This window comes from Rhinolophus sinicus, chromosome 4 (genome assembly GCF_057876585.1).
Source record: "Rhinolophus sinicus isolate RSI-liver-muscle chromosome 4, RSI-T2T, whole genome shotgun sequence".
Classification (NCBI taxonomy): Eukaryota; Metazoa; Chordata; class Mammalia; order Chiroptera; family Rhinolophidae; genus Rhinolophus; species Rhinolophus sinicus.
In genome coordinates this window covers 75,167,664-75,185,968 of record NC_142504.1, presented here as the reverse complement: position 1 = coordinate 75,185,968, position 18,305 = coordinate 75,167,664, and the positions used below count along the sequence as shown (strand labels likewise).

The 18,305-nt window shown below is 42.3% G+C and overlaps 1 protein-coding gene across 3 annotated transcripts; it reads left to right on the top strand.

Annotated features, from left to right (window-relative positions):
- Positions 1-7,888: 7,888 nt before the first annotated feature.
- Positions 7,889-15,105, top strand: ADCYAP1 (adenylate cyclase activating polypeptide 1). Of its 3 annotated transcripts, none has more exons than XM_019710359.2 (5): positions 7,889-8,028; positions 8,420-8,530; positions 10,651-10,782; positions 11,242-11,340; positions 12,410-15,105. In XM_019710359.2, the coding sequence occupies exons 2-5, from the start codon at positions 8,421-8,423 to the stop codon at positions 12,597-12,599; spliced, it is 531 nt and encodes a 176-aa protein (XP_019565918.1). In that variant the 5' UTR covers positions 7,889-8,028; position 8,420; the 3' UTR covers positions 12,600-15,105. The 3 variants fall into 3 exon arrangements, with proteins under 3 accessions (XP_019565918.1, XP_019565919.1, XP_074196359.1); XM_019710360.2 differs by having other exon boundaries at positions 7,910-8,042; XM_074340258.2 differs by lacking the exon at positions 7,889-8,028 and having other exon boundaries at positions 8,289-8,530.
- The last annotated feature ends 3,200 nt before the right edge of the window (positions 15,106-18,305 follow it).

Genomic DNA, 18,305 nt, shown 5'->3' with positions numbered 1-18,305 from the left:
AATTTAAAAAATGTTTTAGTGAATTTATCAATCTCTTTTTGTGTTTTTTAAAAATCATGAGTCTTAAATTTTCCTTTACAACCTTCAAATTATTTATATATATTTTTCAGTATTTTTGTGATTTTCTTTTACATTAAAATTTTTAACCCACTTGAATATGTTTGATGTTGGTCTAGGATATGAAGTAGTGATCTAATTTTTTTCTTTCCAAATGGATAGTCAGTTGTTGCATTATTCTACTCTTTTCATTGGAAGTTACATAATAGTGTTTATTTCTTTATATTTATATACTTAATATTTATTCCTCTGATTTATTATTTCACTACCACCACATTGTTTTAATTGCTGCAACTTTATCATGTTTTTAATCTGCAAGTGCAACCTCATTTATTACTTACCTCTTTTAAAATATTCTTAAAAATGATACTTACACACAACCTCCTCACTTATTTTAAAATGTCAAGGAAAAGCAAGAAGAATTGTTCATACTATTGCCTTGAACTTATGTTTTCAAACTCATAGAAAAATAGATCCGGTTTGTGGTTACCCGAGGTGAGGTGGGGACAGGGGAAACTGGATGAAGGTGGTCAAAAGGTACAAACTTCCAGTTATAAGATAAGTAAGTACTAGAGATGGAATGTAGAACATGATGACTAGTAACACTACCGTATGGTATATATGAAAGTTGTTAAGAGAGTAGATCCTAAGAGTGCTCATCACTAGGGAATATATATATATATATACATATATATATATATATATATATATATATATATATATACACACACACACACACATATATATATATATATTCATATATATATACATATATATATTTAATGTTTGAGATGATGGGTATTAACTAAACTTGTGGTAATCATTTGATAATATATGTAAGTCAGATCATTATGTTGTACACCTTAAACTTATATAGTGCTATATGTCAACTATGTCTCAATAAAACTGTTTTGTTAAATAATCAGCTTTTATGAAAGCTCATCTTTCTTTTCCCTTTAATAATTGCCATTATACAGAAATAACAAGGAGGCCAAATGGTAGGAGAAAGCGCAGTAACTTTGGAAACATCCAGTCCTGGGTTTGAAACCTGACTTTATCATTTGTTAGCTGTGTGTCTTGGGCAAGTTAATTCACTTTTAAGAGTCTCAGTTTATCCATCAGTAAAAATAGGAATAATAGTACCATATCTACCTTCCAGAATAAGAGGATTAAATGAGACATTTTTTGCTAACACAGAGTATGTCACTGCTATTAAAAAAGGAGCTCAGTAAATGTTAATTTCCCTTTCCTTACACTGTTCTAGAATCTATTGCTTATAAAACATTTTTATATACATCATCTCTTTGACTCACAAAAGTCTTGACTCACTGGCAATCATATGGTTTCTGTGGTATTGAATTACATGATGATTTAATAAGATATGATGATGACATAATGGCTATTAAATAGTGATCTTAGAAAATAATGCTTTTTTTCCTAAACACATCACTGAAACTTTTGCTACATTCTCAGGTATAAAATCATTTTTTAAAAAAGACAGGATGGCAATATTTTTTACCTTTTCAACAATTTGATATATGTAAATAAGAATATGTGCACTATCAATCACATATTTTTAGAAGCATATCTAGTCTATAAAACAAAGTCCATAATATGTGATATGTTTGTAGTCTAACTTAACCAATTTTTACAGTAGTAATAGCATTTGATTCCTATTAAACATAATTTTTAATTTGAAAATTAATAAAAAAGAAACCTATTTTCTTCTCAGTTGAGTCAAGTCACAGATTAAAGCGTATATTAAATTAGTAATTTGTATTTATAACAACTCTAGAGAAAATAAATTTGTAAAGCAGTATAATATACTACGGTCGTTAAGACTGCCTGGAGTCATTGGGACTTGAATTTGAATCTCTACATTACAATGTATTAATAATAGCTATATTACTTTGGGTAAGATGCCTAATGACTTTGAGTCTCAACTTCTCATCTGGAAAATGGAATAATAACAGTGTCTAGAAAGAAGATTGTCTGAGGGTAAAGGAAATGACTCTAGTCAAGTATTTAACACAGTAAATGTTCACTAATTAATATTATTCCTAGTTATTACTGATGTTGGTGTTATTAACTAGAGAGTAGCAAAGTCATGCAGCCCCATTGGAAAGAAGTACTTAAGAGAATTTAAATAAATAATAATTGAAGTTTTCAAATAGTAAACTCATGCCAAATATAATTGTATTCCAAGTAGACGATAGCTTTTTTATGTATATGTATATAATACCTGTGTATATTTGGGTGCAGAGAAAGGTTATAAAGTATTTGCAGAGTTGTTATTTCCAAAAAGTGCTAGCAATAAGTATAACAAAGTGGTAAGTCTCCAAAATTATTACTAATAGACCTATATTCACAGATAATAAGGCTGGGTCTGAACCCAGAGGACAGAGGTTTGGAATGTTATGTAGAGCAATATTCTTTTTTGACTTACACATTGAAACCTTGTTTTATTGTGCACAGAGATCTTCCTCCCAATATTTTCAGAAGCCTTCACAAAAACTCATTTAGTATATTGGATTTCCTGAATCCTCTCCAAACTTTTCTTCCTGCATTTAAGCCCTTATATGAGCGGAGGATTTAGACTGAATTAGAGAGAGGACTTTCTTCTCCTTGGCTTTTCAGAGAACATGTTCTGGAAATCTCAGGAGAATTTTACAGATGCTGTGGAGTGAAGTCTGGGGTATATATTTTTGATACCCCAAATATTTCAGAAAACATAGCCTTGGAAGAGTCATATAGGTAAGATAGTTTGAATCACCCAAACCTGCAGTAAATATTAGATCCTAGTTTTTGCTTCTTGGTTATCTGCTTTGTCTTAAAATAATGGACAAAATCTCTTGGCCCTGTGAACATACAATTCTGTGCTTGAATTAGAGAGATGCTTTGGCTCATGTGGTTTAGAAAGGCTTTCTTTGCAGGTTGTTTTTAGAGTGTGTGAAACACTACATTCTGAAGGTCAGAGAAGTAAGTCATGACACATTATGTGTAAGCTCATCAGCTCCTTACTTCATAGTGAGTTAGAAGGGTGTGATGCAGTCCAGTAAGTGATGGTCATGATGTTCTGCTGCAGAACATTTGGGTTTCCCTACAGGTGCAATCTGTATGAAGTGAGTCATTAGTCATCACATTTTCTGGAAGAGTCAGAAGAGAAAAAGTTTAGAGTGAAATTGAAAACAGTGTTGTAATTTACTTTTGTCACTCATATGAGAGGATGATGTTTTGCATCAAGCTTGAAAAAGCTTACTATAGCCTGGGTCTTATGCTACACACTGACTAGAAATGAATAGAATGAGAATATAAGACTTTCCCAATCTGATTTAGTATTATTTGTACTAGGAATGTATGAGTATGTGAGTGCATATTCATACAGGATGTTCTTTCATATGGTGAAAAACAAAACAAAAAACTGATGGTGGTAGGTGATTGGAGTGGTGGTGCTACAGGCAATGGGGAGAGCTACATAGCCAAACAAGGAAAAGTGAACACATGGAAACTATGTGTAGGCTGGGTAGCAAGGTGAGAAGGAAATCTCCTTACCCTAGGGAGCTGAGTCTTGTTTATGCCAGTTATTTGTTAATGCTGGGAAGGCATTCATAAATTTAAACTCTCAGTGAATATACTAGACACGTTCTTCTTGTTTGAATTCAAAAATCCACTTTTTCAAGGGCTGAAGAGTTTTTAAAATCGAATGTTGATTGAAAGTTCAACGTTTGAAACTTCAGGGAAGACAAATGTATCCGTGACCAGATAAAACAAAACAATGCCAGAGTTTAAGCTAACATTCACTATTTCATAACCAAAAGTTCTGTTTTCATATCTTCAGGACCAAGAGGTTAAAAAGGAGTTACTGCAGTAGGGGCTTGAAATTCAGGGTCTTTATCATTTCCAACAAGTATTTCCAAACAGCCTCGTTTGGGTAGGCTACTCCTTAGCTTGAGATTGATGTCTTCCATCTGTCCCTTTGCCTTACAGAGGACATGGGTGAGACCATCCATTCTGAAGATTTCCATGGTTCCACTAACTTTTCTAACTGAACATGATTCCAGTTACATGCCATTCTACACTTCCATAGCCTGGAAAGAAACCTTTCAGCTTGGAGAATTCTTCTACTTCATCTGGTGAACGTAGGGGGAAAGGGTAAGAGGGATTGTTGGATAGAGAGCTCGAAATTCTTTTGCATTTTCTCTTTGGCCCCTTTACCTCCTCCCTCTTTCCCCCACGTCATTTTCAATCATATATAGGAGATATGAAGGTTTCTTTCTCACTCTTAACCTCGGTCACTTTAGGAAGATGTAAACATCCCTTTGGGAAAGAAGCCGGCTAAGAACAGGATAGAACTGGAAAGTTCTTCCCCCTTGTCCTGCCCCTCCCAATTATCCTCTCACTCTTCCTCTGCTTCTCCCTTCTCCTCCCACAAAGGGTGCATTAGTTGAGGTCCTTGGGGTCCGAGGCCCAGGCCCCATCCCTCACATTAAGCCAGGTTGGCGCCTGCATTTGTAATGAACAAGTGCATACCGGCCCTGCCTCTGGACACCTCTTCAGTGCATGCCGGGCCTCTTCAGCCTGGCATTTCGGCCGGATGCATCCTCTTCCCCGCCGCTCCCATATGAAAGTCCCACTGAAAACAGCGTTAATGTTCGAGTTAGAACGCTCAGGGAGAGTAGAAGCAAATTCTTACTTTCAAGGGGCACTTGGGGGTCGTTTTGGTTTCTGAGACTTCGATTGCCCCATATTCCCCTCCACTGAATAGAAAGCAGAAAGGGCCTGCGCTCAAGCCTGAAGATTTGGCGAGGCAGGGGTGCGGCCCCTGATGCCTGCAGTTCCCGACTCCCCCCAGCCCGGGGCCCAGGGCCCAGGGCTATAACTTTCGAGAATAGGAAAGCTTCCTTGCCCACTGGACACCGAACTCGCCTAATCGGAGACAGTCAATGGCACTAAAGATCTGCAGGAAGATCCTGTCAGTGGTTAGATTCCCCCAAGTAGCTGTGTGCTGGGGCGGGACCGGTCTTTAGATTGTGCGGAGCAATGAATGGTTCTCCAAAGGTAGATTTTCTGGAGTTCAGTGACCAAGAATCTCGAAATAAATTATCTGCTTAGTCTTTCACTTCTCTGAAGGGGTTCACGCCTCGAGGCTGATAATTTTGGAGGGCGGGCTCCTGAGTTCCGCGTTGAAAGTGCTTTCGCGGAGTAGAGGGGAAGTGGAAGACCCTTACTAACCAGAGGCACAGTTCAGTCTTGCAGGCCTGTAGAGCCAGCGGTTCCATCATCTTCCCCACGAAGTTAATGGTGTTTGTGGTTTTCCCCCTTTAATAGGCCATGAAGTCAACAAACTCCCCACATGGTGGCTCCCTTTACTAAAGTTGAATAGGGAATTCGTACACGAGTCGTGGAAATTTTCAAGTATTTCTACAGATTGAACTCATTTCAAAATACTCGTGGGAGGAAAGAGTAAGGATTTTAATCGGGTTCACCTTTGACGTGAAGCATGGCGGAAGACAGGAAAACCTGAGTCGGTAATAGCTTTGGGCGCTTTAGAAAGACGTCTCTGCTTGATTATCTGGTCGTGTTCACCCCGGGCTCTTTGTGTGCGAGCTTACTCTAGAGGCAGAGCTGAACATGAACACACGCATGTAAACACTCCAATATAAAGCAGCGAACATATGCAGTGGAGACAAAGAGGTACATCCCCATGTAGATGTGATCTGAAGCTTTATTGCAGGCAAGCTACCTGGAGCATCCCCAGGAATAAGATCAGAGAAAGAGTTTCTGGCTATTCATGGCCAGGAATAAGTGAAACTTGGTCTTCTTGGAGGACGTATTAAATCTCAAATAGGAGCGTGGGAAAGGCATTGAAATGAGAAGCATTATAATTTTATCTTAGAAAAAGCATGCAGAACCAATATAGCTTACTTAAATGTTAGATCCAAATCATAGTAACAGGAAGCACTCCCACTAAATTGTCATTTCCTCTAATTTTTGTTTAAGGTCTAATCCAAATAATTAACATGCACACACTAATGGTTATCGATGACTCTATTTCCTTTTTGAAAGAAATAGACCCAAGTGAGTTCTTTTACCGGAGTAGAGATTTACAAATCTTAAATTCCCCCGGGGACTTGGAAGCCTCTGGGTGGATGTGGTCTTCCCTTATAGCTTTCCTCTTCCCACATCATTTTCAGTTAAAAAAAAATTAACTGTTCCCAATAGAGGGATTCCTGTTAGAAACCCTCAGCAAGTGAACTTGTACTGGGAATCCTCATGCTTTCCCAGTCTGTCTGTATTTTCCTAAGTAAAGCTCAAATTGGAAATAAAGGGGGAAACACATTTCTCACTCCAAAGTTCTTAAAATTTAAATTTTTGTGGAAAGCACAATTTGTTTCAATTTTTCAAATCAGTAAAATCCACAGAAAGTGTGAAGGTGTCCAAATAGGTCATCTAGAGTTCCAAAATCCAGGACTAATAGGAGACATAGAATGCTCTTTATTGAAATCTAGATGGGCTGGACGCTTTTCAGCTTTAAGAGCATTCATGAATACTGCAAGGGGGAACATATCTGAACAGTGGGGTGACTTGTGCAATAAATTGCCCCATTAATGGCACCACTGCCAAATCCTGAGATTTAGAGGCTCTGGTGAAAAATTGAATCGGGCAATTTTCAATGTTTGTAGCATCTGCGACCAAACAGGTTCAGCACTCAGAGTCTGGAGAGCTCCACAGGCCATGCTCTGGACTTATGTTTTAACTCTAAATCAATCTACTCATAGCCAGACTGTCAATGGCAGCCAGACTCATTAGCAATTTATTGATAATCCTCCAAGACTTCCCTTTAAAAACAAAATGACTTCCACATTTAATTGTCTATCTGAAAGAACATACGTAAGAAATTAGGTGATCTAAATGAAATTTATTAATAGGAGAGCTTGATGGTGTGTAATTCCAGAGACTAGAGCTCTCATTGCTGGGGTTGGTGAAAAGTAAAGAGAAATAATACGGATATAGTTAAAAACATGACTTTTACCATGCTCAAAATTCTCTGACTTCTTTACCGGTCTTTGAGAAATGGGTAAAATTGAAAACCATCAAAATAATTGGACTTCTTACAAATTGGATTGTATGAGTGAAAGGTGTTTATGAGAAGTGGATGACTCCGGATCTTATCATCCAAGAGGACAGCACAGAATAGTTAATATGTTCCTTGAGGGACTAGGATGCTGACGTCTTTTTCTGATACCCGATCATTACGTGACTGAGGAAAAAAAAAAAAAAAGGAAGTCATTTCATGAATAAAAATCGGAGCGCAACAGTGCAACAAAATATTCTGTACTTAAAGGCCATAGGCAGACAGATGTTGACAAAGAAGGCTCTTTTAAAACCATGTTCGGATAGGTTTCTGCTAACTGCACATATAAATAGGAGCAGAGGGCCGGTCACCTCTGTACCCATAGGCAGCAGCAGAAGAAGCCGAAGCTTCAGACGCAGCCAGAAGGACCTCAGCACAGAGAAGGCGCTGCCGACTTGCACAGCTGTCTGACCGGGCGGTTCCCACAGACGCCAGCTGAACCTCGGCCCTCTCTCCTTCCTTCCTCTCCTGCTTTGACTTTTCCTCTTTTCCTTAATCACTTACTACTTTCTCCCGGTGGACTTAGGACACTTTGTCCTCCACCCCCCACTTTAGCACATTGCCTACTCTTTCTTCCTTCTACATCTCTCTCTTCGCCCCCTTCTCTCGGGTGTCACGCTCTCTCCTAGTCTGTGCGTCTACAAACTTTTGAACAGAATACTGGCCTCAGCAAACAAGTCCTCCAGCTCCTCCTGCTGCTCCTGCTCGTTCCTGCGGCTTCTCCTCAGGCACTAATACCAGACGGTGATGCCTTTTGCGTTTTGACTCCAGCGCAGAAACTTGGAGGAGCCCTTTGCCCGCCGTCCTACTTGGCAACAAATCCTCTCCTAGCGGCGGTAAGAGTTGAATGGTAAGGGGGAAAATTCTTACCAAAGCAAACGGCTCACCTGACTGCTGATTCTTTCGCCAGCATGAGGGTACGAGTTAGCTTTCCTTCGTACCAGGTCTGGCGAGTTATTGGGCACTCGGTATATATATATATATATATATATATATATATATATATATATATATATATATATATATATATATATATATATATATTCTAACTACGTATAGCGAGAGGGACGTGGCTGGGTGTGCGAGGTCTGTCACTAAACGGTATTCAACACGGGGAGCAGGAGCTTTGTTCTGTCCCTCCCCCAGCTCCGGGAGTTTCTTGGGGTTGGCGCGCGGAAGGCCAGGGGCGTTCTGACGGCTGTGTGCCCTCTTTCCCGTCCTGCGCAGAATGACCATGTGTAGCGGAGCAAGGCTAGCCCTGTTGGTCTACGGGATAATAATGCACAGCAGCGTCTACTGCTCACCTGCCGCGGCTGGGCTCCGGTTCCCTGGGATCAGGTAGGTGTTGGCCACGCGGGCTGAACTGAGGCTGGGGCTTCCCTTCCCCAGGTCGTCCTCTTGCAGTTCCTCAGTTCCGACTACGACAATCTCCCCATGCTCCCCAGAGCGCCGCCACCAGCTTGGGTCGGGCCGCGGGACCCTGGCCCCGGCTCAGTCCGAGGGCCGGGCAGGCTCCACTTCGCCTCGGTGTCGTTCTCTGAGCCAGCGGCTGCCTAGGGGCCCGGGTGGAGCGAGTGCGCTTCAGCGGGCTGGAGAAACCTACCCTCCTCCAGCCCCGCCCGCAGGAGGGGGGCAGGGCAGGGCCTGGAGCTTGACTTCTTTTCCCTGTTCTCAGCAGGAGTTAGAACTTTGGCTCCCAGAGCCAGGTTGGGGGGTTGAGCGTTATGCTCCCAGGGACTTTGCTTTGTTACAGCTTGTTCTGGATTGTCGCGGAGGGGTCTCCCTCACCTCAATTCAAATTCTTTTCCCTGGAAGACCTTTCTCTCCAGTGATGTTTTCCAACTGTATTTTGAGTCTCAGGCTGTCCTGGGGAGGAGTGTAGGTTGGGTACGGTTGAGGAAAAGCTATCTGACAGAAGAAAAACAAGAATGAGTCTGACAGGGAGGAGGAGAAATGGATGAAAGGAAGGAGAAAGAGAAAGCAAGCAGGCAGGAAGGACCAGGACAGCCCTGTCCGCCCCAGGCGGAGTTACCCTGGGATTTTTCTTAATCTAGTTTCTAATCGGTCGGGTTTCTTGCCTCAGCCTGAGTCCCTGGCGGGTCAGACGCAGAGTGGGAGCTAGCTTTGCAGCACTGCCCCCTCAACCGCAGCGCACCCGGCTCCAGACAACGAGGAGCGGGAGTTCCGCCTGCAAAGCTGCTTCTCCGAGCCGCACCCAAGAACGCGCCTTAGGGGCCGCTGACCATTGATATGGCTCGAGAGACGGGTTCTAGCTTCAGCATTAGGACGCCAGCATCTGGGTACAGGGCAGGTGTGGAAGTGGCCAGAGAGACCCGGGGACGCCGGTCAGCCGGGCAGAGGCGCGTCGCCTGGGAAAGGCTGCCTTTGGGGCCGGCGAAAGGATGTGCTAGTCTTTAACTCTCTCCAGGGATGGAGAAAAGGCGAGCGGAGTAACGAAATGTCTCGCTAATCCCTCCTGGAGAGCGCGACTTGTCCTGGCCACTTTCCGAGTCTCTCCGGCGGGCTAAAGCGAGGAGTTTTTGTGTTTTAACCCTCCTCTCCCCGTCTTATATCTAGGACAGAGGCAGTAGGCTAGGGCGACTGCGAGGCCGCTGCGCTCCTGCTGGCTCCGCTGACTCTTTTCCTGATCCCCGGGGTTGAGATGCAGTCTCCTAGCCTCGCCATCGCTAACAGATTAGCGGGAGTTATGTAGCAGACTTAAAAAACCTATTTCATCCCTAGCTATTTTTTAAAGTCCCGTGTGCCTGGCCTTTTCCCCAGGCGAGAGGCAACGGAGTGCGCGGACACGCCACAGAATGAACCGCTGCCAAACCCACTAAGTTTAGGGGCATCTATTATTCATGTTCCTGCCAGATCCTCTCCCGCCCAAAATAGAAGCCGGTGGTTCTCCGTGACCTACATCTGTGCTGGGAAGGGCTCCCCTGGGCTCAGAGGCTCCGTGCGGGGGTGGGGGGATTGGCTGCCTAAGTTGGCCGCCGCACACCCCATCCATCCACCATCTCTGTTTCGCTCCTGGTCTCCCCCACCAGGTCTTCGTGTCGGCCAGCGCCTCGACTCAGTCTTTCTCGTCCCCGCCCGTTGCTTCTTGCGCGGGGAGACTCGGGCGTCAAGCCGGGAGCGGGGCGGGCCTTTTTGGTGGCCAGGTGTGTGTGTTCGGCGGGGACACTTCGGCTTCCCAGTACTTGTTGAGGCCGCGGCCCTGCTGGGTCACCCGCGAGAGGAGGGCTGGGAGAGCCGCCTCGCGGGGTAGGATTTCATTTGGATGTAGTTTCCTCCTCGTTACCTCTATCCCTACCCCTGTCCGGGAAGAAGAGGCAGGTCTCCGTAGGGGACCTTTAGAAAGGAGGAAAATCAGTGCGAGCCCATTTCTTTGGGTCCTGGCAGAGCTAGGGAGGGACTTGTACTGACCACTCCTTCTGTCCCGGCTACCATTGCAGGCCAGAGGACGAAGTTTACGACGAGGACGGAAACCCGCTGCAGGACTTGTACGACTCTGACCCGCCAGGCGTAGGGAGCCCCGCCTCCGCGCTGCGCGACGCCTACGCGCTATATTACCCCACGGAGACGAGGTACAAACCGCGCGGTTTCTGCGCGGCCCCGGGACTGAGGTGGTGGGAGGGGCAGGATAGTGGCCCGCCCAGCAGGTTCTTTTTCATAAACGCCCTCAAGGCTATTTTCTCCTTTGGCTGGTTCCCACGACAGCGACAGAAAGTTAGTAGCGGGTATGTCTGTGTGGACAGGAGGGCCGCGTGGTGACCTAAAGGTCAGCGGTCAAGGAGTGGTACTAGTGGGCGCGCGCCGCGCCGATGGAGCGCCCAGACTCCACACCTACCACCAGAGTTGCAGGAGGAACTTCCGTTCCTGGCAGTCACTCACGGGAACATCTCAAGAGAGTTATCCCCGAGTCCTGGGCTTCTGGGTCTTTCCTATCAGCCTCTCTGAGTGCCCAGCGTGGGGTGGGGTGGGGGCTGTGGTGGCTCCTTGGGGACAGAGTCAGTGACACTAGGTGCGCTTTGCTTCCCCGTTAGAGATGTCGCCCACGGGATCCTTAACAAGGCCTACCGCAAAGTGCTCGACCAGCTGTCCGCCAGGAAATACCTGCAAACGCTCGTGGCCAAGGGCGTGGGGTAAGAGTTTGCGAAAGAGTTAACTGGTGCGTGACGGCGCCCGCCCGCTGGGGTGGATGTCATTGCGGAGCGCGCGCGGGGCGGGTGGTGCGGCTTCTACGTCCTTGCGTGCACGTGGGGCCGAGGGTGCGGCTGCGCTGCGGGGTTTGCGAGGCCAGCCCCCGGCCTCGCGTGAAGATTCCCAGGCGGCCCCTGCAGTTTGGCGAAGAGAGCTGGAGATCCGGGGACAGAAAGGAGAGCGCAGGAAAACTGGGGAGTTTGATCCGTTTTGAATAAGAAAAAAGAGAAACCAAACAAATCTCTCAGTCATTCTAAACCTTCAAACTTCGCATGACGATTTGCTATAATTTCCTCCAAGTTTGATCTTTTTTCAACGTTTCTTTTACTAATTGAAACCAACAAATCCTCAAATTTGGACTCTTAGGGAAACAGGTTTTGCTCGTGCCAGACGAACCCAGAGCACAGAGCTTGTGTGGAAAATCTCTCAGCAGAAGGCAACATTTTAATAAAGCCCACGGGAAAACAGATTACATTTTTTTGCCATGAATTATTCATGCGATGAAAAATATTGCCTACAGCCTGTCGACTTGTATTATTATCACGTTTTTCAACTTAGCGTGCGGAAGGAGAGGAGTGCTCGCGTCTGACTAGGAATTACGGGGTCGTTGTAAACTCCACAGCAGCAGCCAGAGTGGCGTTTAGGGCTCTTTAGTTATTTTCTCTGTACGTGAGGGGGAGAAGAACAGTTAGGACAATTCAGGGCAAACGCGCAGAAGGGATGGTCATGTCCCATGGGGCCAGGTTAGGCTTAAATCGTGTGCCCTTGGCCCGGACCTCATCCTGGGTCCCTCTGTAAGGACCAAGAAATCCTCGGTGGGGAGAGGGGTGAGGAGTTTCCGTCGCAGCCCTCCCTCCGGCTCTTACCCACAGAGGAAGGCGGCGCGGTACGCAGTGAGAGCCCCTGCGCTCTCTGCAGGCTCCCGAGTGGGGTGGGGCCCGCCTGCTCCCCGCAGCTATTGAATCTGTGTCTCCCGCCCTGCAACCCTCTTCCCGACCCCTTTCCTTGCAGTGGGAACCTAGGCGACGGCGGGGAGGATGACTCAGAGCCGCTCTCCAAGCGCCACTCGGACGGAATCTTCACGGACAGCTACAGCCGCTATCGGAAACAAATGGCTGTCAAGAAATACTTGGCGGCCGTCCTAGGGAAAAGGTATAAACAAAGGGTTAAAAACAAAGGACGTCGAATAGCGTATTTGTAGCGATGAGTTACCGGCTACCCTGTGTATACAACCCTGACACAATGAAAAGTCAGTCATTTTCCCAACTAACTGAACAGTCATCGCTCATGTGTTCCATTCAAACATGTATTTATGTATGAAGTAAAGCCATTAAATGAATATTTTGATAATAATAGTTTTTCTTTTTACAAAGCACTAGAGAATGCACAGATATACTTTGTGGACCAATTATTGATATATATTATAAATATATATATTTAGGAATATATATATAAGTATAATAGAGAGCAGTTCATATAAAATGTGCACAAGGATTGAAAATTTGCCTGAGCTGTTTATGTTTTTATATAAAATAAATAGAAAAATAGACAATCATTGTTTTGAATATTACTCCTATTTTTGTAAACCAGAATTAAAAGGATAGTATTTTTATCCACGACAGACCTGAAGATATTAATACCGACCATTTGCTACTGTACATAAACAATGATGCCCTGCTCCAGGGAGATTTTGAGGTAATGATTTGGGATAATTGCTGTATGGCATTCTTTTCCAGTGAGTCTCTAGGGCAGGCTGCTTCAATCCCAGCCCAACTCAACTAGGCACTGTCCCCCTTGCTGGGTGACAATTCTAATACTTCTGCTTTCTTTAATCCTACTTTTATGTGTATTGGTGTCTCTTCAGACTCTCAGCCCAGAAGGACATTCTCCTGATAAAACAACAGCTCGATTTAAATTGTGCTTCTCCCCAGAATTCACACCACTCCCTGGGGAAGAATTGGGGGATTGTCAGAGAAGGGAGGTTTGGAAGGTTAGGAAGCTCCCTTTTCTGTACTTTCAGGAAACCCAATATCTCAAGGTTTAGGGCTATTGGAACAAAGTGAAAGAAGTGTAGGTTTATTGGAAGAGGCAGAGCATAGGGCAGTAGGAGGAGGACCCTAGAGAGGGACTAATTTGGGGCTGCCCTAGGTCTGGAACACTGAGGGTAAGCCGAGTCCCCACCTTAGGTCCCCAGCCTGACTGACTTTGGGCGCTGGGTATTGGAAATAGATGCAAAGTACAATGTGTTTTTCTCCAGTGCTGTCCATGCTTCTTATTTTGTGAAATGGCCAGGATCCTTCCCTTTGAACCCTGCTCTGTAGGAGCCACCCTTTTCTTTTGTGGTTTTTCTGAAAACCCCTCCTTTCAACCCTCTTGCACTGTTTAAGTACTGTTTACCATTTTTCATTCACTCTCTTAAACTTGTGAATGCGGTTACCTTTTGTTGTTGTTGTTTGATGCAAGCACTTATTGTAAAGTTTAGGAACCCTGTGTAGTTACCACTAAGTAATTCTGCAGTAAATATGAACCTTTTGTTTCTTGTTTATTGAGTTTGTAGGTAAAATGTATTTTTCTACATTATGGCTTATTGCTTAGTAAAATTTATTTCATAAAACCAACCTTTGTCATATTAGAATGTGTAGTGTTCACATGTTGCTCAGTTTTACTAACTGATAAATCGTTTAAACCTCGTCTTCATATGTATGAGTACTATTCTTATATTTGTGGTCAAGAATAAGGTAAGCAAGCTCCAACCGACACTGAGAACCTCCCTTTGTATCCTTTCTTGGCTACAGAAAGCATGTCTGTTTCCTATTAATTCCTTGAATATATTGAGTAATCTCTATAAACAAAAGAACCTTCACCCAGCAATCAGATCAAGCAACAACAGGCAAACCAGCCAAACTCCCAAATTTCAGGCACAAATTATTTTGAAAAAAAAAAGAAGAAGAAGAAGAAGAAGATCAAGAACAAGAAAAGATTAAACATTGGCTTGTAAGTTTAAACGACCTTTCCTTTTCCTTTACGGATTTGATCGGTATGAAGTCATAAATCAAAGAAAACAGAATTGGATTTGCATTCCCAGGCGGGATGGATGCTGCCAGGAGATCACATTGCAAACAGTGAAAGCACAGAGGCATTCGATCTATGCCTGAGTCCTGTGTACGGGATCAATCTTTCTTTAATTCTGCAGTCTCCTCAGGCAATGTGACATGGGACACAGTTTGCAGCTTTAGTGCCTTTCTTCGCCTTTTAAATCGCCACGAATCACAGATGGCTATTTAGTGGCCCTACAATGCTGCAACACATCGGCTTGCATTTTAGTCTTAATTATTTGTTTCTTGGATAATGGGCAGAGTTTTCTGTATTTGTGTCAGCTGTTAGTGGTGAAATAGGGCTCTAGTTAACCTTTATTTATGAAGTCTAATTTAGTGTTCCCGTGGCTAGTTGCAAGCATTTACAGTGATCACCCAGTTTAATCTTTTGTATACTTTTTAGAAATGCCAAGAGCCTTACTAACCTGGAGCAGATTTATGATGTAGTGATAATTTAGGTAGATGATAGTCTTGAAGCTCTTATTTTGTGTGCAACTGATTATAAAAACATCTTAACCAAGTATTATTACACACATGATATCTATAACTAGGACTTTGATAACTGTTATTAAAGTGTGTAAAATTTGTATGAATAAATTTTTGTAAACAATGCACCTTCGTCTAATGTTTGGAGAAAAAAAGACATGAGGAAATAACTACCTTAAAATCTCTTAAACTATTATATTTTCTTTAGCAACCATAATAATTTTTATGTCTGGAATATATATCTATCTAAGCATCCTTGTATTTTTATAAATGTACTTTAATATCTGCTTGATGGGATACTGGAGTCAACTAAAATTTAAAGTAGCTACTCAGACGGAGATGCCTAAGAAGATATTCAGCTCATAAAATAGGCACTGATGTTTGAACATTTATAGGATGCACAATTTAGATGAATCTCTATCCCCTACTGTGTATATACATTGCTCAGTATTCAGAATTACTATCCAGAGGTGGGACACAGTAGCTGGGTATTAGTTACATTTCTAAAATATCAATCTAACATTGTTTTCTTTTTACAAGAAACTCTGCAGACTAAACTGGTCTTGATAAAATTCTGTATAAAAATGATTTAAATAATCAGTTTTGGAGGTTTTAAAATATGTTTAGAGGTAAACAGACAACTATTTCTGATTAAAGTGCTTTGGGTAAAAGAAAAAAGAACATGAGTGAGCACAGAGTTAATTAAATACCTTTAAAAGAACATGTACTTTGAAGCCTAAGACAAAATGTGGGAAGTTATTTATGAATTATTTGTTTTATTAATTCATATTAACAAACTTTAAAGCAAAGCCTTCATGTGAAACTTCCATAAAATTTTCAGTGGTGTTTATTTTTGAAACCCTTGATGATTTCTGGGTTAAAAAAATGTATTGAAAGTCACTTATAATAAATCACATACCATTTAATTTAAATCACCAGATTTTCATCTTAAAATTACTGCAGTCAATTAATAAATCAATAAATATGTCACAATAGTACTAAAGGACCAGCAAAGATAAAAACATTAGCAAAGAGTAAAAAACTTCAGAACTGAGCTCAGTATTTAAGGCCCAGAATTGTATAGGGAGGAGCTTTGGATCTAGAGATCCCATTTGTAGTAAATTAAAAAAAATACAGTATAATTCATATTTACATTGGATCTTATTAGATATGAAGTTTTCTTCTTCATCTTTAAACACCATCTCCATGGACACACACACGCACGCACGCACACACACGCACTCTTTTGAGTTATCCTTCATAACAGAACAGCATGTTGCTATATACATGAATTTCACGTAAAGTCAGCCTAGTCTGGGGCTTATCTCTACTTTCTGGATAAGTCATTAGCCCAACCAAAAAAATTTATCTTGAATTTTTCCATTTACCACACACCATATATATATATATATATATACACACACACACACACACATATATACATATATATATGTGTGTGTGTGTGTGTGTGTGTGTGTATATATATATATATATATATATATATATATATATATATATATATATATATAAAATATACAGTTGGCAGTAATTCTGCAGATCCAGAAGTCCACTTCCAATTAAAATTTGGATTGAGCGTGTCCCCCAACTTTTTACAAGATGATTTCTCTTGGTGCCCTGCTATGACTTCAAACTCGACCCTACTGTTGACACTGTTACAAGATTGGGAAACAAGGTTAAGTCTGAGTCCTTCCATTTCACTGTAACCCTTCTTTGAAGAAGGGAGATGCCTCTTGCTGTTGTCCTTGGCCTCACCACTGGCTTCCTACATTGGTGTGTAACTGGTCAGCCTGCTATTGGTCACTCTTCCTTCAACCAGGTAGTTTTAATTCCTTATGATATCCCTCTTAGCAGATGTTCCAGGGTAGCCTCAACTGTCACAGGGTTCAAAGTTCTTCATACTTTGGACTCTTTTTGTAGCTAGTCTTTCCTGCCAAATGTTACCCAACATGGATCCTCCTTCTTTAGGTGAGGTACTTATCAGTCTTTCAAACTCAAATGCTTCTTTTCATCTTTTGACTCTCACCAATCCCTCCATGCCCAGAATATCCTTTCTCTACCTACCTAATTGAAATATTCTATAAAGTCCAAGTCAAGCTCACTTTCCTCAGTCTCTCAGAGTAACCACATCTTCATTCCCCCACCACCGTCCTCGTACTCCTTTGCTGTGACCCTTACTCTCTGTAGCACTGTGTCGTGTGATCTTTAATTTCACTCTGCTCTGCCCTGTCCTTAACTGTTTTGAAAGTGCAGGGCCTGTCTCCCCAGCTATATGACCTTGTGAAGGGCATAGCTGATACATTGCACTTTAATGCCCAACACACTTCTGGGAACATAATGAATATCTCTCTTGAATGATTGAAATAACCAGAGGACTTGCAGAATTCACTATGACATTTCTCCCTTACAGGACAGCTACAAAGCATATATAGGAAGTGAAATTAACTTATTAATTAGGTGTGCATCATAAATCAAACTAGATCTTCCTCCAGGAAAAGCTACATAGAAAAGAATGCCAAATTAATTAGGTGGGTTTCTGCCATAAGATAAAATGAACTTTAAATTCACATGTAGGCAAAAGGCTGCAACAGATTCAAGCCACTAGGCCTTTAGTTTTTCATTCTGGTAAAGGATTGTATTTTCAAACTAAAGAGAATTCACCTTATGCCTCAAGACACTAATACCTTTTTCTAGAATAAAGGAAAAAGGATTTCTTGATATGTAGACTGGGAGCTGGATTGCCCTCAAAGTGATCATTTACAGAGCAGTTATCTGCAGCTGCCAAAGAAACTTCTCCCATCAACAGAAATGTAATTTGAAACACGAGTTCATAAGACAGGAAAAAGGACAGAATGAAAATATTTTTTAACAACAGTGGAACATTATAGTAGGTGATGTCATCTGGTCTAAGTTTATTTTCTTCTTAGCTGTATCTTTGCTATGTATTATAGAAACCTAATTCAAGGAGGGATATTATCTATAAACCAAAAAGAAAATAGTATGATGTTAATTTGTGCATTTTCCCCTTGTTAAATATCCTGAGTTTTGCTCTCTTGACAACATGTCCCTCATGCAGGACATGGCTTTTATAGGATGTTAACTCCACTTCTAGATAATAATCAGAATAATAATTGCACTGCCTGACCACAGTTTAGGCTTGACATGTGGTCCATTTTAAGATAGCGGGATTAGAGAAGATTTTTTTTCTTTTTCTGGAAGTGTCAGAAGGGAAGAAGTTCTTTCTTTCCTTCTGAATGGCGATGTATAATGTAACACACTATATAAAAAGCCAGCCTCACGGTGGAACT

Excerpts from the sequence above, each read along its gene's own strand:
- ADCYAP1 (XM_019710359.2), top strand. The coding sequence starts at position 8,421 with ATGACCATGTGTAGCGGAGCAAGGCTAGCCCTGTTGGTCTACGGGATA. Across the intron at positions 8,531-10,650 it reads CTCCGGTTCCCTGGGATCAG|GCCAGAGGACGAAGTTTACG; the intron begins GTAGGTGTTGGC and ends CTACCATTGCAG. Across the intron at positions 10,783-11,241 it reads TATTACCCCACGGAGACGAG|AGATGTCGCCCACGGGATCC; the intron begins GTACAAACCGCG and ends CTTCCCCGTTAG.